At 37.2% G+C, this 24794-nt stretch overlaps 1 protein-coding gene across 1 annotated transcript in view; it reads left to right on the top strand.

The window, feature by feature from the left end:
• The window catches only part of Iqcm (IQ motif containing M), a 311800-nt gene that overhangs the window by 229440 nt on the left and 57566 nt on the right, over positions 1-24794 (top strand). Inside the window, exon 13 of the mRNA XM_045130639.1 lies at positions 12165-12326. Within this exon, the coding sequence (XP_044986574.1) occupies positions 12165-12326 (162 nt within the window). The remainder of the gene's footprint in view (positions 1-12164; positions 12327-24794) is intronic.

Raw genomic sequence — 24794 nt, 5'->3', positions numbered from 1 at the left:
GTGTACATGTTATGTTGTGTTCCTAGAAGAGATTGTGGAGCTACATTTTCTAAAAATGTTTTTAATTGTTGTCTTTATATTTTGGTTCACAGGAAATTTGTGAATTATCCTATTTTCTCAGAATTTCATAGGAGTTTTCTTCTTTCATTAGTTGTTGTTCTAGGGACTTGAAAATCAGCTATTTTCACCCTGTTAGAAACAACTTGAGTTCCTAAGAGATACTTGCTATATTCTTGAATTTCTTTAGCTTATGATCTCTTTGAAAATATTTTACTTTATTTATTTATATGAGAGAGAGAGAGAGGGAGAATGGGCATGCCAGGGTTTTTAACCATTGCTAATGAACTCCAGACACATGTGCCACCATGTGCATCTGCCTTACTTGGGTACTAGGGAATCAAACCTGGGTTCTCAGGCTTTTCAGGCAAGCATTTTAACTGCTAAGCTATCTTTCCAGCCCTCCTGATCTTTTTTGGTGGGTAACATTATCTAAGACTTGGTTTTCATTTATTCAGTCAAACACTAATCAAATCATTGCTTTAAAGGGCAATGTAGACATGATTGAAGCCCATAGTCAGTTATCTGTTTGTAAACAATATTATCTGGGCTGGAGAGATGGCTTGGTGGTTAAGGTACTTCCCTTAAAGCCTAAGAACCCAGGTTTGATTCCCCAGTACCCACGTAAACATGGTGGCATATACATCTGGAGTTCATTTGCTGTGGCTAGAGGCCTAACATGTCAGTTCTCTCTTTCTCCCTCTCTCTCATAAATAAATAAATAAATGAAAATAATTTTTAAAAGAATATTATCATGGGGCTGAAGAATCTGTCTAGTGGTTAGAGTACTTGCCTACCCTGCACAAAGAATGATTCAGTCCCTCATATCTTAAACAATATCATTCTAGTTGAAAGGCCTTAAAATAGCCCCCAGAACTAGGAGAAATTATACCTGGGGGTATTAACTTCAATCACTAGGAAAGAGTTCTGTCCATTCCTTCTTGGTCATCTGTCCCCTAGATTTAGGACTTGCCTAATAAACAACCACATCTATGGGCATTGTCAAATGCTTGGGACAAAAAAAAAAAATTAATATACAATCTCTTTCCAGTTCTGCCTATGTCACGTAAATCTTGATTGGTCCTGATTATCTGAAAAATACATATAATTGGGCAAGTGAGTAGAAAGAGTAGAATATGGGAAATGTGATAGTCAAAGGTCTGATGACTTCAAAGAGATGATTACTAGAATCACGGATATTACTGAATCAGCTCATAAGGACTCAGACTGTAAATTAGTGGGGAGCGTGGCAGAGGAAACCTAACTCATGCTGGAGAACAGCGACATTACGCAATCGAAGGAGGACAGAAGTGAACTCTGCAGCTACGCAAACTGATGAGAGAGTATAGCTGAGGCTTCCTTGGAAGGGGCCGTGCTCAGTTACAGGGGAAGTAGAATTTGCACGCCAGCTCCCTGAACGGTCAGCTGAAAAGATTCCTAAGCAAAGCATTTGTATGTTCATTTTATTTATTTATTTATTTTTTGGAGACAAGGTCTCTCCATGTAGACCAGGCTGTTCTTGATCTTGATCATTTAATCTTAGTTTTCTGAGTGTTGGGATTCCAAGCAAAGAGTTGAAAATGCAGCCTGGTCACTTTTTCATGTAATAATTATAATAACATAAAATAAAATTAATAATAATGAAAATAAATAAAAAAGAAAAACTGTATTTGAGAGAACTGGTTTTTTAAAAAAAGCAGAAGCCAGGCATGGAGGTGCATGCCTTTGATCCCAGTACTAGGGAGGCAGAGGTAAGAGGATTGCTGTGAGTTCGAGGCCCCCCTGAGACTGCATAGTGAATTCCAGGTCAGCCTGAGCTAGAGTGAAACCCTGCCTAGGGGATAAAAGAAGAAAAAGAAGAAGAATCAGAGCTAGGAGTAAATGGCTTGGGAAATGTTTGATCTATCCAGATGCAGAGAAAGCCAATATTTTTTGAAAAGCGCACTGTACTCGGAAAAGTGAGAAGGTAACTGTTTCACTTTTGCTAGAAATATCAAAATGTCAGGAAAATCTGTTACACAAAGTCTTGGTGAAGAGAAGAGAATAAATGTGTGACTCATAGTTTCTCTTAGGCACTTAGGCAGAAGCAAGGGTCAGGACAGGAATATCCAGGAGGGTTTTGAGGGTAGCCTGTTAACCAAGGGAGTAAGTTCCCAGCGTGTACACAAGCCAATCACAAGGATTTTGAGAACTCTCTGCTCGAACTGTGCCCACAAATACCAGGAGGTCCACAGACACTTCGAACAAGGCTCCTGGATACTCTTGAGTAACCAAGCAGGAAACAGAGTTTCAGAACTACTCAGCTATAAGACTTATGGTACCTCTCGTGAACAAAGGTGGTTTATATTGACTGTCAATGTGACAGGACCTAAAATTGCCTATATGGGATGATCGATTAAGTTAGCCCTTCTCCACATCTTAGAGACATCATCTTGGTTAGATTAGTTGAGGCAGGAAGACCTACCTTAGCTGTGGGCAGCACCATTCTGTGGACTACAGGAGAGAGCTGGCTGAGCAGCATGCATTTCTTTGTTCTCTGTTGGACTGACTGCATCCAGCTTCTGTTACCGCGCCTCCCTGCCAAGACGGAAAGCGACCTGGAAATAGAAGTTAAAATAAACTCTTCCTCCCTCAAACTGATCATTGCCAGGTCTTTTGTCCCAACAGCATGAAGATAATTAATAAACTGGCTTAGAGGACTGAGTAGAAAGCCAGACAAGATAATTCCTACCCATGTAACCTAGTAGCTGATAGTAGAGAGAGGAAAATACAGGGGGCGAGAGGGAGAGGAAGCAAGTGGGCATGCCAGGGCTTCTAGCCACTGCAAACAAACTCCACATGCATCACTTTGTGCATCTGACTTACATGGATACTGGGGAATCGAACCTGCATGGCCTGACTATTTGTTAAATACATACATTCTTCTACTTAAAAAAATCATCAATTAATTTAGATTAATCTCAACTTTTCTGATATCATTATGCAGGTCATAAAGGTTTATAGTTTTTGTGTCTTGCTCTCACAAATGAAAGCTTGGGACTATGGTGGGAAGAGCATATGTCTTTACTCTGTTAGAATAAAGGTTAATAGATTTAATGTAGCCATCCTGAGACCCAGCCTTCAGAGAAAAATGAAAGGCATGTGTTAGATATACACCAAATAGATCTAAAATATATTTGGGATTATATTGGAATATTTAGGATTAAAGTAGTATCCCAGTAATGCTGGGGAAGCTCTGTCATTTACTTAGTTTTCTCTAAATTTCATAAAGACAAAAAAAAAAGTGATGAAAAGTCCAAAAGTCTAAAGCCTTCTGTATTCAGCCAATATATATAATATAGGAAGTCACTATATAGTTAATTACTTATATGGCTGAAAACTATAAAAAGTGTCCACCAAGGGCTGGAGAGATGGCTTAGCAGTTAAGCACTTGCCTGTGAAGCCTAAGGACCCCCAGTTCAAGGATCCATTCCCCAGGACCCACATTAGCCAGATGCACAAGGGGGCACACAGGTCTGGAGTTCGTTTGCAGCAGCTGGAGGCCCTGACATGCCCATTCTCTCCGTCTCTATCTGCCCCTTTCTCTCTCTTTCTGTCATTCTCCAATAAATAAAAATTAAAATAAACAACAAACAAGTGTCTATCAATTTCAAAATAAAACACTGAGCTATTTCTTTACCAACTGTAGATTTTATTCTGCTGAAGAAACCAACATTTTGACATAAATATTTCAATCAAATAGCTCCAAATTCCCTAACTTTCTATGTTATAGTAGAATTTGTATTCAACTTATAAAGGTATGTTTAATAGGCATCATTTTCACATTTTAGTCTGGTATAGTTTATAATATACACTCCATTTCACATACTTGAAAGATTTCAAGTAGTGATATGTACTATACATTAACTTCTTCATTACCTCTTTTTTTTTTTTTTTGAGGTAGGGTCTCACTCTAGCCCAGGCTAACCTGGAATTCATTATGTAGTCTCAGGCTGGCCTCAAACTTATAGCAGTAGTTGTACCTCACCTTCTAAGTGCTGGGATTAAAGGCATGCACCACCACATCAGGCCATTAATTCTTGACTTAATTTGTGTTGTTTATTTTCAGTTAATGGGCAGTTTTATTCTTGCTTACTATAGTTCTGTCTGTATTTAATTTTAATATGAGATCAGTGATATTTACTTTTATTTTTGCAGGTCATATCTTTCAGGGTCATGTTGTTCAATTCCCTTTTGAACAATCTTTCTTTTGGCTTTGAATCTTAATATTTTCCTCGGTCAGTGATTTTTAAGACCTTATATATCAGCTTAAGAAGTCAACATGAACGTTTCATTCCTTTAAGGCTGTGGCTGCTTTTGATCCACTGTGTCTTGTCTAAGGCCTGCACCATTTTTCACGTTGATAAATTGGTGTCCTCCACTATTTTAAATTTACTAATGAACAGAAAAAAAGCACAGATAAAAATGGCATGACAAAAAATATGACATTCACTTCTGTCAAGTCAAAGAAAATGCGTACAGCATACAGTTCTCTAGCTGTAGGAAGAGTAGAGGAAATAGAGGTCAGCGGGTAAGAGGTTATTTTCCCTTCACTTTACATACACCATTGCCCCTATTGAAACCTCAGGGGACTGAGCAGTGCCCAAGAGGATAAATTAACATCACAATGAATCATAATATTAACAATAGATGAAAATCCATTTATTGTTATCATTCTTTTTAGCTTTGATCTTTGTAGTGTTTAGACAGTACAGAAAAGTGATAATTTTATAGTCAACATTATTTATATTTTAATAGTAGTAATTCTACACTAAAATGGAATTTGAAGTTGAAGCATTTGCTTTTATGGAAAATGAAATGTTTTCTTAAGACTAATAAGAATAATCTTATAAAAGTTACTAAACTTTATTATTATTGAGGCAAGTTCTCCTAATGTAGTCCAGGCTGGCATCAAACTCACCATGTTGCTTAGGCTCGCCTTGAACTCATAGAAATGCCCCTGCCTCAGCTTGAGTGTGGGGAGTTACAGGAATGAGCTGCCATGTCCAGTACTGACCATTACTGTTAAGCTGAGGAAATTAGGGAAGCTCTAGTGCCAGGGAGGAGGAACTTAGTAATTTTCTCCCTTCACATAAAGCAATTGCAATTATTCTTAGTTTCTCTGATTCATTTCTTAAATGTGAACTTGACTAGCTGACCATGTATCATATTGATCATATTCCCAGTGGGTTATATGCTTATATCTCTTCTCCTCCACCCTATTCCACTGAGGACCCTCCTCAGTGGGGTTACTGGTATTCAGTGTGGGATCATGAATGCGCCAGTCAGTCTCTGTGGTGGGAAAATCATGCCTCAGAATACGCCTTCACACCCAGTGGCTCTTGTAACCTCTCTGCCCTCTTCCACAATGCTCTCTGAGCCCTGGGCATGTGTTACAAGTCATCTTGGATACTGAGTTCTCTGCGTCCTCTGAGTTTCTGCTTTGGTAAGTTTTGAGTCTCTTCAGTCACTGCTGCCATGTCCCTGGAGAACATTCTCAGGCTAGCAGGGAGATAATTCATTATTTTTCTAATGATTCTCAGAAGTTCTGGTTTATTTTGAGTTCTCATTTTATGTGATTTGTCCCGCTATGATACTCCATCCCAGGTCTCCATCACACCTGGAAAAGTCATTGGTTGCTCATAGAATTTCTCTTCTTTTTAGTTTTTCCTGATAGGGTCTCACTCTAGCCCAGGCTCACCTGGAATTCACTATGTAATCTCAGGCTGGCCTCAAATTTATGACCCTTCTACCTTTGCCTCTTGAGTGCTGGGCTTAAAGGCATGTAACACTATGCTTGGCTATCTGCCTTCTTAACATCTCCACTAGGGCTTAAAAACCAAGTAGGGGGCTGGAGAGATGGCTGATCAGTTAAGGCATTTTTCCTGAAAAACCAAAGGATGCTGGTTTGATTCTCCAGGACCCATGTAAGCCAGATGCACAAGAGGGTGTGCCCATTCTTTCTGTCTCTCTCCCTCCCTGTTTCTCTCTCTCAAATAATAAAATACACTAAAAAAAAAAGTAGAGTTCCCTCTTAAGTTTCCCAGGAGTCCTCACTTCCTTTCTGTTGATAGATGAAAAAGGGAAATTTAGATTACATCATTAGCACATTTAAACATGAATACATAGCTGAACATATGTAAGAATATTTTTAATTTTTGATTTACTTAGTTACAAAAGAATAGTTTCTAACTTTGTATTTTTCAAAAATTGCCAGAATCGTCTCTTAAATATATTTGTCACCAAAAGATGAATGGCATTTTAATCTGAACTCACATATTCATTATTATTGAAAAAATGTAAATTCTACTAATGCACCCACTTATGACTTATATATGGTGATATAAAATGTCATCTAATTTACAGTTCACTGTCTTCCTAGGAAGTCAGTAGTATCACTTGGAAATGAATTGCTTGATTAATAGTTCAAAGATTATCAAAGCTGATTTAGGAATAAGAACTCATACTGTCTGTGTGAATTTGGGACCCGTGAGAAACTGTACTCCTTTGTGAAGAAATAGTCTAACAGAAGAATTACTGTGAGTTACTGTGATTACCTGGCTAGTCTTTAAAAGAATTCAAAAGAGGGCTGGCTTGACAAAATGCTCAGCCATTAACTGTGCTTCTTGCACAAGCATGTGGGCCTGAGACATCCTGGGTTCAAATATCCAGATCTAACATAAAACAGCTGGCCCTAAAGGAAAGCAGAGACCCAAGAAATCTGAGCCTCACAAACTCTCAGACTCTGGCTCTCTCAAATCACCTGAAGCTCCACTTGCTGCAGGCAAGCCACTGTCCTACCATGGACACCACATCACACACACACACACTCACACACATGCAAATAAATAAATAATGATAGATAGATATAGGTAGATAAAGTTCTAAAGACATAGGCAATGGTCATACCTGAGGTGTACCTAGAAAGAACAAATTGTACAGTTCACTCACATTTGGATTCTTTGGGGAAGGCATAACATTCTGGCTCAGTGAATGGTGGAGATTTTTACTAAGGCACATGTTAGTGAAACTCATAAAAATACCCTTCCTGGAATTAACAGGAAGTTGTCACACTCTGGGGTAGGCACTGCTTATGGAACCTCCCATGAAGCTTTAGAGGTGCAGGAGGAATGATGTCTCAGTGTATACCAGAAAAACTGCCCTGTCTAAATGGCCACTGCATATATAGGAACCTGCAGAAAGGACTCCCATAGCCAGAACCCTGTGTTACCTACTTCTGGCCATGGCCTTTGAGGTTGATGATGAAAACCATGCTACGAGGCATCAAAAGAGAGGTTATAGTCCCACAAGCTAGAAGACTGCACTAGTCAGATATTAATTGATTATAGGTTTACCACCCACCAACAGACCTATTGCCTTGTACTTATTTACTAGAAAAATATGACTTAAAAAAAAAGGAAAATAGGAGGAAAGAAAATGTAGTAAGGTAATAAGTAGAGACTTACATTACTAGTTCTCTTTTTGGAAGTTTCTGAATAGGATTAGCAGAGTTGCTCAGGAGACTGCTTCGTTGAGTTTTATGAGTAACTCCTACTCATCAATCTAAATCTGAAATTTCAAACCAGAAAGCCCAGAGCCATGACCTCAGATTGTTTCACTATGCAAGCCAAATTAATTTTTATTTTATTTTCTTTAAAATTTTATTTTATTTTATATGTTTTCACAATTTTTATTAACATTATAAAAAATATCCCATGGTAATCTCCTCCCCCCGCACTTTCCCCTTTGAAATTCCATTCTCCATCATATCCCCTCCTCATCTCAATCATTCTACTTACATATATACAATACCAACCTATTAAGTACCCTCTTCCCTTCCTTTCTCTTCCCTTTATATCTCCTTTTTAACTTACTGGCCTCTTCTACTAAGTATTTTCCTTCTCACGCAGAAGCCCAATCATCTGCAGCTAGGATCCACATATGAGGGAGAACATGTGGTGCTTGGCTTTCTGGGCCTGGGTTACCTCACTTAGTATAATCCTTTTCAGATCCATCCATTTTCCTGCAAATTTCATAATATCATTTTTCTTTACCGCTGAGTAGAACTCCATTGTATAAATGTGCTACATCTTCATTAACCACTCATCAGTTGAGGGGCATCTAGGCTGGTTCCATTTCCCAGCTATTATAAACTGAGCAGCAATAAATATGGTTGAGCACGTACTTCTAAGGCAATGAGATGAATCCTTAGGATATATGCCTAGGAGTGCTATAGCTGGGTCATATGGTAGATCAATCTTTAGCTGTTTTAGGAACCTCCACACTGATTTCCACAATGGCTGGACCAGATTGCATTCCTACCAGCAGTGTAGAAGGGTTCCTCTTTTTCCACATCCCTGCCAACATTTATGATCATTTGTTTACATGATGGTAGCCAATCTGACAGGAGTGAGATGGAATCTCAATGTAGTTTTAATCTGCATTTCCCTGATAACTAGTGTCGTAGAACATTTTGTAAGATACCTATATGCCATTCGTATTTCTTCCTTTGAGAACTCTCTATTTAGCTCCATAGCCCATTTTTTGATTGGCTTGTTTGATTCCTTATTATTTAACTTTTTGAGTTCTTTGTATATCCTAGATATTAATCCTCTATCAGAAATATAGCTGGCAAAGATTTTTTCCCATTCTGTAGGTTGCCTCTTTGCTTTATTCACTGTGTCCTTTGCAGTGCAAAATCTTTGTAATTTCATGAGGTCCCAGTGATTAATCTGTGGTTTTATTGTCTGAGCAATTGGGGTTGTATTCAGAAAGTCTTTGCCAAGACCAATATGTTGGAGGGTTTCCCTTACTTTTTCCTCTAGCAGTTTCAGAGTTTCAGGTCTGATGTTAAGGTCTTTAATCCATTTGTACTTAATTCTTGTGCATGGAGAGAGAGAAGATTCTATTTTCATCCTTCTACAGATATATATCCAGTTTTCCCAACACCATTTGCTGAAGAGGCTGTCTTTTCTCCAATGAGTATTTTTGGCATTTTTATTGAATATCAGGTGGCTATAGCTACCTGGACTTACATCTGGGCCCTGTATTCTGTTCCATTGATCTACATGTCTGTTTTTGTGCCAATACCACACTGTTTTTGTTACTATGGCTCTGTAGTATAGGTTAAAAGCAGGTATGGTGATACCACCAGCCTTATTTTTGTTGCTCAGTAATATTTTAGATATTTGAGGTTTTTTGTGATTCCAAATGAATTTTTGGATTGTTTTTTCTATTTCCATGAAGAATGTCTTTGGAACTTTGATAGGGATTGCATTAAATGTATAGATTGCTTTAGGTAAGATTGCCATTTTCACAAGATTGATTCTTCCCCATATGTTCCCTAACACAATTCCTGATGAGTGAACAAAGGTTCCTTCGCTCCACATCCTGCTTCTTTTACAAATTAAAGTATGGGCAAATCCTATAACTTCTCCTAGTCTCAGACTCTTCATATGAACGGAAATATGACCTACCTTACTGCTTTGTTATGAAAATTAAATGTGTTACTCTTTTGAAGTACTTGGAGCAATTATCTGTACTCAATATGTGGTATATAAATGTTTGACACCAAAAATATTAGTCTTGGGATACACACACATGCACACACACACACACACACACACACACACACACACACACACACATACACTACTTATATGTGTGTTTGAGAGAGAAACAGAGAAAGAGAAGAAAGGGAGGAAGAGAGAGAATGAGTATGGCTTTGCCAGGGCCTCTTCCTATTGCAAACAAACACCAGATGTTTGTGCCACATTTTGCATCCAGTTTACATGTGTGTCTTGGAAACTGAACCTGGATGGGCAAGCTTTGAAAGCAAGTACCTTAAAAACCTCCTGAACCATCTGTCTAGCCCCGCATGCAAATTTTCCTCCTAAAAATATTAATGTCGAATATTAATTCCTGCATTGGTAGTTTATGAAACTTTATTTAACATTTTGTCAGGTTAATCTGATTCGTTTTTAAAAATTTTTTAGTTATTACATTTGTTGAAGGAATGAGCCATAGAAAGGTACCCATGTGGCTAGAGATCCCACATGGAGAGCCTGGAAAAACAATGGGAAAGATGAAAGAAAAGAAAGTTCACAGGGCTCCTGCCTCATGGGGAGAAGGAGGGAATAAAGAGATAGGTAAAGAAACAAGGACTAATGCGGGTCCTACTCTCAGCTCAGTCCAACTGACATATTTTTAATGGCAGTTAAATTAAAAATAAATACAGTTGAAGAGATATCTCAGCAGTTAAAGGCACTTGCTTGCAAGGCCCTGCAGATTGGATTCAATTCCCTATTACCCATATAAAGCCAAACATGCAAAGTGGCTCATGTTTATGGAGTTCCTTTGCAGTGGCAGGAAGCTCTGGCATGCCCTTTTACACACACTCTCTCTCTCTCTCTCTCTTCCTCCTTCCCCCCCTCAAATAAATTAACATATTTGAAAAACTAAATGACAATATATGTTTATATTATGGTATGTATGGTATGACTTTTATTACTATTTTTTCTGTAACTTTACTAAACACTACTTTTAAACTGATGGCATTTGAAGATAACATTAGTAAAGTCCATAATTTTTTTAATATTGAGAATTATTATTGAGAATATTAATGTGTGAACCTATTGCAATTTGGTTATATTTCGGTTGGTTTATACTCTTATTCAACCTCTCCTCTACCCCTATTCTGAGGATCCTCCCCAGTGGGGTGATCAGTAATCACTGTGGTGTCACAAAAATCTAGTCAAGCTGTATGAAAGGAACGGTGCCTCAGAGCACACCTTCCTGCCTGGTGGCTCTTAAATTCTCCCTGTGCCCTCTCCCACAATGATCTTGAGTCTTTGAGGGCCTGATAGAAGTCTCTTTGAGTGTCGAGCCCTCTACAGCCTCTGGTTTTCTGCTTTGATGACTTTTGAGTCATCAGTGTCTATGAGTCTTGAGTCTCCTCAGTGTCACCATCTCCCTGGGGGAGGTTCTCATTCTAGCAGAGACACCAGCACTGTGTTTAAACTGCCTCCTCCTCTGTAACAGTCCAGGCCCTGGCAGGTGTGATGGAGGCGACTCCTCTCTTGCTAGGCACTCAGCTTTCTTGTTATTCAGATGGGTCTTGTGTTCTTGGTATTTGCAACCATAAGTTAAAAAAAAAAAAGAAAGAAAAATACGTTTTTTGAATTAAGAGTGAGAGGAGCATAAATCAGAAGGGATAAATAAAGACATTTAGAAGATTTTTTTTTTGGGGGGGGCAGGTGTAGTCTCTCTTTTTAGCAAAAGAATAGTTGAAGCTTCCCTCGAGGGTTCTATGACCTTACCAGCCATAGTCTTCTGCCTTGGTTCTCAGTACCAGGCATGAATTCTCCCCACATCTCATATAAAATCAGAGAGCAGTTGATTGCTCCCGTAATCAATGTGTCACTATTGCACTGATGTCTTCATTTTGCCTGGCTGGTTGATTCTGTAGCTCACAGCATGACTACCATAGAAACCTTCCTCGTTGTTAGCTGATTAAAAGATAAAACTCTCATAAAAAGGCATAGAGGGTTAGAGAGTATATTTTGGGCAGAAGCACCCTGCCAGGTGTTAGAGAAAGCTTTACCTTAACGAAATCAGATGTTGCTGACAAATCCAACTGCCATTATTTGGCAGCTCCCCCATGGTGAACGTTTGGTTAGGGAGACCTAAGAGGCTCCCAAAACAATAGAGCCTATTGCCTAAGCACTTGGTTGCCCACCAGAACTAAATGGTAAGACCCTATTGCTGATGACACCAGGAGGCTAAATTTGCAGGCACTTTTTTAGAAAATACTGTGTGAGCTGCTGGGGATGAAAGTCACAAACTTCAGGAAGTCCTTACTTTTTAAATTTCATTAATTTTCATTCAGTAATATTACTAGTAATGTAATTTTTATGAAAGACCATTTATGTTTTCATCATAATGCTGAATAGATTCAAATATTCAATAGATTAAAATAGATAAGTAGTGCTTAATAAACATGTAAGACACTCTATCAAACATCTAATGTTCAAAAAGATAAAATCAATATGCCTTCTTTATATTTACAGGTAGCCCAGGAAGATATTCTGATATGGTCAAAAAGCCCACTGCAATTGAAATGTTATTTACACTTTATCCTCCTCAAGGGGCCAAAGTACGCGATAATAGTAGACTTAGGTCCACGTGGCTGCGACCCATAGTAAATGGAGAAGAAGGCTACAAATACATAGGTAAGATACTGAACTCGTATTTTTATCACAAAAAGAAATACCTCTTTATGCCTTATAGCTCCTACTATGACTTCGAGGGATGTGGGCTGAAGCATGAACGCTGCACAATGTTTCTTTAGTACCCAAACATTATGTCTGCAGTTTTTTAAAAAACTATTTTTATTTGGGCTGGAGAGATTGCTTAGTGGTTAAGCGCTTGCCTGTGAAGCCCAAGGATCCCGGTTTAAGGCTCAATTCCCCAGGACCCACGTTGGCCAGATGCAGAGGGTCGGGGGGGGGGGGGTCGGGGATGGGAGGCACATGGGTGTGGAGTTCCCTTGCATGGCTGGAGGCCCTGGAATGCCCATTCTCTCTCTCCGCCTCTTTCTCTCTCTGTCTGTCGCTCTCAAATAAATACATAAAAAATAACATAAAAATATTATTAAAGCTTGAAATATTTTCTTGTTACAGATACTATAACACAAGAATGCTATAAGAGTTTGGTTGTCTTCTCTTTAAGTAGCATGTTTTATAAATGTATATATAAGTGTGTGTGTGTGTGTGTGTGTGTGTGTGTGTGTGCGTGTGTGTAGGGCAAAGCATGCCAGTGCGTCTTGCTGAGCACTTTTAACTTGATATAGATTCTGGGCAGTTGAAGTCCAGGCCAACAGACTTTGCACGTGAGCACCTTTAACCCCCTAAGAAATCTCTTCAGCCCTAAGTAGCATCTTTTGAAGAAAGGTTTATAATTTAGCAAAGTCCAATTCACTGACTTATTTTATGTTATATGCATTATTTGTTATATTCAGGAAATATTGGTTGTATTTGGAGATCATGGGGGTAATTTTTATATATTTTTAACCTAAAATATTTATATTTCAGTAAAAAAAAAAACAGGTTCTAAGTAAATTTTATTTATTTATTTATTTTTTGTTTTGTTTTTCGAGGTAGGATCTCACTGTGGCCCAGGCTGATCTGGAATTCACTATGTAGTCTTAGGGTGGCCTCGAACTCATGGCAATCCTCCCACCACTGCCTCCTGAGGGCTGGGATTAAAGGCATGCGCCACCATGCCTGGCGTTCTAAGTAAATTTTTATCAATCGCTCAAGGTAAATATTTTTAGTTTTTCAGTTGAATTTTTAAAATTATTTTTGTTTATTTATTTGAGAGTGTCAGACAGAGAGAAAGAGGCAGATAGAGAGAGAGAGAATGGGCACGCCAGTGCCTCCAGCCACTGCAAAGGAACTCCAGACACGTGCGCCCCCTTGTGCATCTGGCTAACGTGGGTCCTGGGGAACTGAGCCTCAAACTGGGGTCCTTAGGCTTCACAGGCAAGTGCTTAACTGCTAAGCCATCTCTCCAGCCCTTTAGTTGAATTTTTATATCCAAGTTTTCCTTCAGATTTACTGAAAAGTTTTTCCTCATGAATTAATGTTATACTTCTGCCAAAGCCAAATAGGTTAAGTTTGGTAGTTGACAAATACACAGATGCTTGGCTTCATTAGTTAGTAGAGAAATGGGTGTGAGAAGTAGTGAGATAATACTACCTATTCATTAGGAATACAGAAACACTTTGGGAAAATCTCCATCAATACAATGTTTGACAGATTTGTTGCGTCTTCATAATGCTGGTGAAAATGCGAGATGTTTAGGACCACCTTAAAATACGTAGACACTTTCTTATGCACATGTAATTATTCAAGATGAATGACAATATTATTTTAAATTGTTATTTCTTTGCACGTTCATGTGTACGTGGTATGTAAGCATGCGTGGCTGATGTCGCTCCTGCGTGCTTGCCTGCAGTGGCTGTTGGTGCTTCGCTCCATCTCTCACCACCTGCGTTAATTGCACCAGACTCTCATACTGCTGTGGAGCTTGCTTTTTGTGGATCTCAGCAGTTTTGTTTCCACTCCTCACAGAACCAGGGTTACAAACATGCATGGCCTCGCCTGGCTCTTTATGTGGGGCTTTGGAGATTTGTACTTGGGTTGTCTCTGACCCTTCAGGCTCTCATACTTGTGTAGTAGTGCATTTAACAATTGAGCCATCTCTCCCAAACAGAAAGTTGTGTTTTTTTTTTTTTACACAAAAACATATATATATATTTATATATATATATACACACACACATATATATATGACAGCATTATTTGTAATTTGCAAGAGCTGGAAATAACACGAAAACTCTTTAATTAGTGAATGGATAATCAAACCTGCTTGCTTCCATACAAATGAATAGCTAGTACTCAGAAATAGTAGGAAGGAATCCATTATTGGCTCATACGTAGATGAATCTTCAATGCACCGTGATAAGCAAAAAGAGCCAGACACAGAGCGTGAGTACTGTTAGATTCCATTGCAGTACCACTTGAGAAAAAGTCAAACTATTGGAACTTACGTCAGGCCTGTGACTGCTAGAGTCAGAAGTTGGTGTTCAGGTTCCTTGAAGGTGCTCTTAAGATCATGAAATTCTTCTGTGTCTTGATCAGCAGATATTTAATACTTCTGTGTAGTTGTTATACAACTCTAAAATAAATCTTATGCAATTGTGCACCAAAAGTAGTGAATTTTACTATATGTGATTTAAACACCAATAGACACAAAATGCAAGAATGTATTCTGGTGGCCAACAATTCCAGAAAAGAATGTAAATCATCATTAGCCCTTGGGGAATGCACATGAATCCACACTTGTGATATTACCACAACCTCCCTACATGGCTAGAGTCAGAAGATTGCCATACTAAGTGTATCAGGGATACCCAGTCCCTGGAAAACCTACATTCTCCTAGTGCAAAACATAAAATACCCATAATCATTTTGAAAAATAGCCATTTTTTATAAGGTTGAGTACACACTCTACCATGTACCCTAGCCATCATACTCCAGTACATCTATTACAGAGAAAAAATAATTAGATGTCACCTTGCAAACTTGTTCGAGAATATCACAGCACCTTTTTTTTTTTTGCAAAAGAACAAATATCTTAAATGACTATATATAGATGAAAGAATAAATATGTCATGATCTATCCATGTACAGTGCTTAAAAATGCATAAGAAAAAAAGCATTGAAACTAATGACGTGCATAATAATATGGTTAAATTATAAATTAATCACACTGTGTGAAAGAAGGCATAGAAAGGGGATTACGTGCTGTGTAGTTGTATATACACTAATTTCTAAAACGTGCCAACTAACCCATTGTGACAGGCGGAGCTCTGTGGTTAGGTGGGGCAGGAGGTTTAGAGTGGCCATGGGAGAGATAATGAGTCAAAAAAATGGTAGTGTGATAGCTATGTGTTCCATTTTGATTATGGTGACATGGCTTCATGGACATGCGCGTGTCAAAATCAATCAAATCATATGCTATAGATATTGTAAAACTAAAAAGAGAACCAGCTGGGTGTGGTAGCCTTTAATCCCAATACTGGGGAGGCAGAGATCAGAGGATTGCTGTGAGTTCATAGCAAGCCTGGGACTACAGAATGAGTTTCAGGTCAACCTGGTCTAGAGTGAGATCCTGCCTCAAATAAAATAAAAAATAAAATAAAAAAGAGAATTAAAAATAAATAAAAATATTACATAATCAAGATAGTAAAACTTTCATTTGGTAATATTTGGAAGGAATTTTTCTCTTTACGTAGTAAAATATGTATGTAAGAGCTTGCATGCTAAAAAGAGTTGTGGGAGGGAGGTGGTGGACCAGCAGGAGCACACGCCTTTCATGTGCAAACCCTCATCCATCCCCAGCATTGCAACACAAAGGAACAAACATATGAAGAAATAAATCAGGTTCAGATTCACTAGCCTCTCATCAGGCTAGTGCAGAGAGGTACATTAAGTATTCATTTCTCTGATTACCTGGAGAAAGATGGGAGGTGTAAAAAGTGATGAAAAAGATTATTTGGAAGTGGGTATGATGGCACACATCTTTAGTCCCAGAACTCAGGTGGCAGAGATAGGAGGATCACCATGAGTTTGAGGGCAGACTGAGATTACATGCTGAATTTCAGGTCTGCCTGGGCTAGAATGAGATCCTACCTTGAAAAACCAAAAGGAGAGAAAAAAAAAAAAAAAGAATATTTGTAAATGAACATTTTGGGTCCTAAATAATTAATCAATCTTCACAATTTTCAACGTAAGATTACTAGGATGTGGCCTATGTCATTAAGATTTGTGTGTGCCACTTAAAGCCACATCACTAATATTTAGTTAAAGTAACATAAATGAAAAGGCAATAGGCCCATGGTTCATGTCATCACTTGAGGACTCCATCTTCAGAGGTTTTAGGCAGATTCCTTCCTCTTCCTCATATGGGTGGCCAGTGAGAGCCTGCGTCCTGTTAAATTGCGGTGGTATTAAGCTGACTGACAAGAGATTTGAAGTGTTTGCCTTGAAAAAGATGAGTCTATTACAGAAGTGAAGCAGGGTAACTCCTTAACTATAAACATTTTCAATAAAACTAGCTCTGGGAATTTATGATGTGTTCCAATATTAATACCCTACAATATAAGCACTCTAGTTTATTGATTACAGTCTGTAGATTCAGAGGTGTATCTTCAGCAAGAGCTGAGGAAAAGTTAATAGAGTTGCAAATGCTCTATATACACTGTGGGTTGCTCACAAATAATCTAACATTAGGGCTATGCAGTCTCTGAAAATTTCCTCATTGTATCCGTATTTTTTTAATCCCATAATTCTTAGACCAGTGGCTTCAATGTCATGAATTTTTCACACATGATATTGATTTGTTTGATTTGCACAAAGAATTTAATCTAATATTAATTTTATAATCTTAGACCAAGTAAAAGGCAGGGTTTTAACATTTCTTTGTCCCCAGGGCTACATGTCTTGGCAAACTGTTATTCTGAAAAGCTCATTTGGAAAACTGGTCTTAGTTATAACTGTGTCTCTGCTTATTTTCCTGACTTGTCGTGAGCTCCTTGGCTGCACAGTCTGTCACAAAAGTGCCCAGTTTGTTTTTGTCTTCCATTAAGCTCATGTGACCTTAATCATTTTTCAAACTGGAAACTACAGATTATATTGAAGAAGTATATTAGCCATATAATTCTTGGAATTCTAACAGAGATGCCTTGAAGGGATAGGTGAGTCATTATCTTTCAACGATATCATATAAGGAATACAGATGGATGATTAAATTACTTTCTGAAAGCAATGGTCTGTTTTAAGTGAAATCATATTATTATATTGTTGGAATGTTTCTAATTAGTTCAGATTCCAAATCATGAGTAAAGTCCTCTTGGTTTGCTACTTATTTTTAATACATCATTTATAACACTTCCTATAACAAATTCTACCCACCTTTATAACATATGGTTATTTAAATTATATCATTAATAAGACAGCCTGGTTTGATGGCCTCCTCTCTGTTTTGTTACCATTAAGTAAGTACTAAAGAATCTTTGTTGATTTTTAAATTTGTTCCACTATCTTCTGACAAGATTTGATATGTATTAACCTGAACAAAACCTATCCTAGTTCTGCGATAGGTTGACAGTCCTTGACAGTCAGGTCTGATTTTGAATGATCTCATCTCAGATTTTTTTAAAAAAAATATTTATTTAGTAGCAAGGACAGACAGGAGAGAGAGAGAGAGAGAGAGAGAGAGAGAGAGAGAGAGAGAGAGAGAGAGAGAGAGAGGGAGAGAGAGAGAGAAACAGATACACAAGAGCCTCTAGCCTCTGTTGCAAACAAATTCAAGATGCATGCTCCTCTTTTGTCTTCTGGCTTTGTGTTGGTACTGGGGAACAGAATTTGGCCATTAGGTTTTGCAGGCAAGTACCTTAACTGCTGAGCCATCTCTCGAGCCCTCAGAAATTGCTACATTGTAACTAAGTGGCATAATGCTTTCATTACTTCTAGATGCTTTGTTGACCTTAACTTTCCAAGTCTCCACAAAGTAAAGCCATATATACATATGTGTGTGTGTGTATTTATAATTTTTTCTGTCCATATATTATGTTAACTTTCTTTTTCTAAAAGAGACCATTTAAAACATTCTATGAAACATCACTTCTAATACTTGTTTTTTTTTCTTCAAATTTTCATTTTCTATAAGTGATGGAATTTGGAATAGGATATGACAATCCAATGAACTTCTGATTTATTTTGAATATAGTGTAAAATTCTTCTAATTCTGCTTATATTTTTGGACATTTTTGATTCCTATTTGAATACAACATTCCAACATTCACTTTAGTTTCTACCCATGATTTTATCTGATTGTGTATGATTCTCTTGTGACTATTTGATATATGAATTGTTTTTTTACATTATTTCTTCCTCAGAAGCATTCATTTATTCATCATCTAAAAATGTTAGAAATGAATAATAACAATTAACTATATATTTCAGAGTTCAATTTGTTCATTTAAAAAAAGTTTTTAAAATATTTTGTTTATTTGAGGGGAGACGGAGAGAGAGAGAATGGATATTTCAGGGCCTCTAGCCACTGCAGATGAACTGCAGATGCATGTGCCACCTAGTGCATATGGGTCCTGGGGAATTGAACCCTTGGCTTTAGGCTTCACAGGCAAGCATCTTAACTGCCCAGCCATCTCTCCAGCCCAATTTGTTCAACTTTTAAATTATTTTATAACATAAAACATAAAACATGCACCACCTTGTGCATCTGCTTACATGGGTCCTGGAGAATCTAACTTCAGTCCTTCGGCTTCGCAGGCAAGCCCCTTAGCCATGAAGCCATTTCTTTGGCCCTACCCTTCCATTTTGATGTCTTTTTCTGTGCTGGTTTTATCATAACTTTTTTTTGTTTTGGTTTTAATCATGTTAACAGCCATGCATAACAATTGGCTTTGCTTAGAACTATAGAAAAATGTTATATTCTCAATAGACAGGCCTATAAATAAACAATAGAGATGATATGTAAGTTACATAAAAGAAACAAGTAAGTATAATTGTGTGCCCAAAGAAAGGCAATGTACAAATTTGGCAGTATAATGATGATTTTATGAGGAAAATGATATGAGTTTGTTCTCCTACAGTAAGCTAGATTTGCCATGTAGATAAAAGAAGGTAGAGTTCTAGGCAGCAGGAAGTGTCCGAGGAGAAACTACCCTTGTGGGAACTTGTCTTACAAATTTCTTCTTTGTGTCTGTTTATACTGCATGGCTTAGCTAGCCCAGGACTCTTTCTAATATAGTTGTTTCCAGGTGCCATAGGAGTGAATCGTGACATAGCAAAGTGAGATTTATAGTTCTAGGGAATATTTGCCCTTGTTCTAATCAGGCTTTTAAAATGTAATCTATGACTCTGCCTTTAGTCACAAATATTTGTGTATGTGGATATAATACATATCACTGCAATAGGTTACACACACACATATACATATATTTAGGGGTTAGAATATAACTCATACTAAATAGCTACCATGGTGGGAGATGTCTTTAATCTGAGCACTTAGGAGGGAGAGGCATGAGGGTCACTGTGAATTCAAAACCTCCCTGAGACTACATAGTGAATTCTAGGTCAGCTTGGGCTAGAGTAAGTGAGATCTTACCTCAAAAAAACAAAACAAAACAAAACCAATATATTATGCAATAAATACAATTGTTAACATATAGTAAAGAATTTAGAGACTTTGAAAAAAGTGTCTTTGCCCAATCAAATAGACATAATAAAGTAAATATTTTGAAGCCCACATGAGAGAATCTCACTCCACACCTGTTTAGTTATTTTAGGTACTAGAGAAAGCTTCATTTTCCTCATTAGAATCTTCTTTTAGAGCAAAGGTTCTCAATTTTACAGCCAATATCCTCTTTATGTAACAACTATTTTGTATTTTTCTATTGCTTTCTATAGTAACTGCAAAAATAATATAGTAATATGGATTTTTATGCACATGATTTTATATATATGAAATGTATTTATGAATAAAAATAATATAGTAATATAGATTATTTATACACATGATTTCATATATATGAAATGTATTTATGAATAAACATTTAACTATTTATAATTTTCAAACTATATATTGAATAATTTATAATTAAACTTGAAACAATGAATACAATTTGATATAATTTATTTGTAAATTTATTCATAAATTCCATATACTCATATGCCTTAAAATTATATATGTGAGTACTAATAGATATCAGAAGCTATAAAGGTATTATGTGAAAATATGAACTTTTAAAAATATTTATTTCCAAGAAGAAAAAGAGAGAAAAGAGAGAGAGCGAGCACGGGATAGAGAGTGAATGAATGCACACGTGCCAGGGTTTCTAGCTGCTGCAAATGAACTCCAGGTGCAAGCACCACTTTGTTTATCTGGCTTTCCAGGGGTACTGGGAAATCAAACCCAGGTCAGTAGGCTTTGAAGACAAGTGCCTTAACCACTGAACCCCTTCTCCAGCCTTAAAATCCTTATAATCATAGACCCCACTCCCATAACTACAGCTATAGGTACAGACTGGTAAAAATGTTTTATATTTCAGTCACCAGGTACTAATTAGGCCTGACCATGTTTAGCTTCCAAGATCAGATGGGATCAGATGCACTCAGGGTGGTATGACCACAGACTTGTTTTATGTTTTGGCACATATACTTTATAAAACATTGATTTTGAGGGATCTGATTTTAAGTTGCTCTTCCTTTTTGGGTTCTACTTTTTAAAATGATTAGAAATTCTTGGCTGATTTTTTAATGAAAGAGTGTATAGTTTTTGTTTTGTTTTACATTGTGCCTGTGTTCTGGAAAACTTGGTACATGTTAATGTTGGATTCAGTGACTGAGTGTAGAGATTTTCACACATAGCATATAGTAAAATATCCAAAATTTTCTGAGGATATAGAATATTTCTTGGTTGCATAGGACTATTCTTTTTTGTCTTTTTCTAATTATTACATTACCACTCTGGCTCACATCTTTCAATTGTTTTAATGACTTAATTGCTTCTTCACACTTTTATTCTTTAAATTTAATTTTATATATGGTATAAAAGGTTGTATTCTCTTATCTTCTTGCCCCAGCTCCCATTACCCTGGGGCGGGGGATCCTCCTTAATGGGGCCATTTTATAAAATGCCATGTTGTATCTGTCTAATAAGTCATTTGAGCTCAACCTAGTCATTATGACCACAAATACCAAATACTCTAAGCTTGAAAATGTCCCCTATAGTGAGAGCATTCTATAGAGATGCCCTGTGCCAAAAACAAATATCTAAATAAACATGATATATGGGATATATATATATATTTGCCTGTTTATAGTACACAAAGATCTATCTTGAAGTTAATTTTAACAATGATAGCATACATATCTATAGTATCTTTAAACCAAATAATAATTATAACCTGAGTTTGCTGAGCGAGGCATGAATATATTTGAAATTTAGCAGTTCCTGTTATCTGTTATGATTGCTAATTTCATTGTCAATTTGACTGAGTAGATGGATGACCAAGTAACTAGGAAAATACTATTTCTGAGTATGTGACTGTGACAGTTTTTCCAGAAGAGGCTGTATTTGAGAGAGTAGGCTAAGTAAAGGTCTTCCTTAACAGTGTAGGTGAGCATCAAGGGGTCTCAGGACTCAGGTTCCATTACCTGTTCATCATGTCCTTAAGTGTACCTGTAGAAGTCATTCGAGGTCCGCTCGTATTAGACCCATTACCCCCGCCCCCGGGGTTCTCTAAAAGCATCCTGGCTCTTAGGCAAAGCAATTTTCTTTTGACTCTGGAAGTGTCACACTTGTTTATGTATTAGTATTATTTTTTCTTATGTTTTGTAGGTTTAAATATTGTCCATTTATTTATTTTCTCTGAAGCAAAATCTGAAAGATCACTCCTTGCTCCCCTCTTGCTCTGTCTTGGGAAAAGGAAAGAGAGGCAAAGGCCCCTTTGGCTGGGGCACCCTAACCTGGCAAATATTTCTCATTGCCTGTGGTTACTCTGGGTTCCAACTTCCTGAGAAATCTCTGATCAGGTGTTTTTTTGGTCCCTCAAGTCTGGCTTTGCTTGCCTATTTTAAGCTCAAAGTCTTCCCCTTTCCAACTATGCATAGCATAAGAAGGAAATGGAATTCAGCTTGAAATCTCTCATAAAACAAAAACTGATCTGTATTACATGTAAACGTCAAGTTGGAAATCATTTCATATGCCTCGCAGAGAATGATGACTCGCCCCCCCCAAGAGTAAGGCATAATGAATTTAAATGTTTTCATACTGCTTTGGAATTTTTATAATTGTCCTCTGTATTGTTTGACTGTCAGTTAAATTAGAACATCTGATAATTGTAGGGAGCTGATAAGACTTTCTATTAAAGGTATGTCATTATGTTAATCTCAGTTCAAATATAGTTTGCCCGAATTCTGTTGTGATTATATAATATTAGAATAAATTAACCTGTTAAATAAGCTTACCCAGAGGGCATAGAACATTTAAAAATGCCTTTTAAATTTACATTAGTTTAAACAAATTGGTCAATCTATTAAAACCATACTTGTCCTTCTTCCTTAGACTCTTTAAAATCTGGAGGATAGATATTTCTATATACATATATATGCATATACATATTCAAGAATTAGATATGATTTATTTAGCTTTTACTATTTGCATATTGTGAAAATGATTTTTTTAATGTAGAGATTCCCAGGTTTCATTTGGTATGCAAACACCTGGATACTGGAGTTATTTAATAATTATACTAGCAGCTGCTTGTACAAAACACAATCTTATTTTAAAACATAAGTTATCATTATATCTTGTCACCAATGATAGAGATCTTCCAACCATTGTAATCTTATTCCATTTGTTTATGAATGGGAAGGGCTTCTTGACTATGGCTACCATATATCTGTTTTATACCTTTGCTGTTGGTACGGAACATAGACTAACCTGGCGCGCTGCCATCTGGAAGAGTCAGTCCCCAGACACTTAGCTCATCTAGTACCTTCATGTCACTATTATATACTCTTCATATATTTTATGGTTTGATCTACCTTCCATTTTGAACTTCAGTTTGACAGGTATCTGTGCAAAACATGACTATTCATTCTCATTTTTTTGAAGGGAAATTTTAAAACTTTATTTGTGGGTTTGAGAGATGGCTTAGTAGTTAAGGCACTTGCCTGCGAAGCCTAAGATCCAGGTTCAATTCTCCAGGTCCCACATTAGCCAGATGCACATCGTGGCACATGCATCTGGAGTTTGTTTGCAATGGCTAGAGGCCCTGGTGTGCCCATTCTCTCTCTCTCTCTCTCTCTCTCTCCCTTTGCCCCTCTGTCCCTCTGTATCTAATAAATAAATAAATAAAATAATAACAAAATTTAAAAAAACTATTTATTTACATGTTCATTTCATAACTACTCTGAACATATAGTAACATAGAGACAAAAAGGTAAACCATATATGAACTTTATATATTTATATTAAAATATGCCATGTATATTAAGTACATATTAATAAATTTCTGTTTGACCTACATGAAAAGGGTCTCCAGTATACCTGACCTAAAATACATGCTAAGCACATAATATCCTGGCTCTGTCACACATTACTCTTGTTCATAGTTGTGCATTTTAACCTCTGTGTTTTGGCTTGTGTAATGGGTACCCTCTAAAGACAAAGGTATAGGTAAAACAAAAAGAGCTATTTCTATTTTTTTATTCATTTGTTTATGAAAGAGAGAGAGAGAGAGAGAGAAAGAGAGAGAATGGGTACACCAGGGCATCTAGTCCTTGCAAACAAAATCCAGACATATGTGCCACTAGTGCATCTGGCTTTACATGGGTACTGGGGAATCAAACCCTGGTCCTTGGGCTTTGCAAACAAGTGCCTTAACGGCTGAGCTATCTCTTCAGCCCCAAAGAGAGGTATTTCTGACTTTGAAAAATAATTAACACATAATGCACCATGTCTTTTACTAGAAACACAGTTCTTCCATCTTATCACCCATGTTTGTTCTTTAATACATACTTACTGTTTAAGAGTCTCTGAAAAATTACAGTTTAGCTTCAGATTTCAACAATGAGGTGGTTTGTAATTCTTTAAAATCAAAGCAAAACATTGGTTTGGTGAATATTGACCTGTGCCTGAGATACTGCATTATCAGGAAAAAAAAAAAAAAAAAAAAAACAACTCACAAGCTTTATGCATCAAAAACACAATCCTGGGCCAGAGAGATGGCTTAGCAGTTAAGCACTTGACTGTGAAGCCTAAGGACTCCAGTTCGAGGCTCGATTCCCCAGGACCCACGTTAGCCAGATGCACAAGGGGATGCACACGTTTGGAGCTCGTTTGCAGTGGCTGGAAGCCCTGGTGTGCCCATTCTCTCTCTCTCTCTCCCTCTCTGTGCCTGTCACTCTCAAATAAGTAAATAAAAATTAAAAACACAATCCTGTGTTAAATTATGTAATTGAATTTATTTAGGTAGTCTTATTCAATCATCATAGCAACCCAGAACAGACAGGTGCCTGATAGCAGTGGCAGTACACCAAAAA

This window comes from Jaculus jaculus, chromosome 12 (assembly GCF_020740685.1).
Source record: "Jaculus jaculus isolate mJacJac1 chromosome 12, mJacJac1.mat.Y.cur, whole genome shotgun sequence".
Taxonomy (NCBI): Eukaryota; Metazoa; Chordata; class Mammalia; order Rodentia; family Dipodidae; genus Jaculus; species Jaculus jaculus.
The sequence above is the reverse complement of the archived record's forward strand: the minus strand, read 5'-3'. Positions and strand labels throughout refer to the sequence as shown.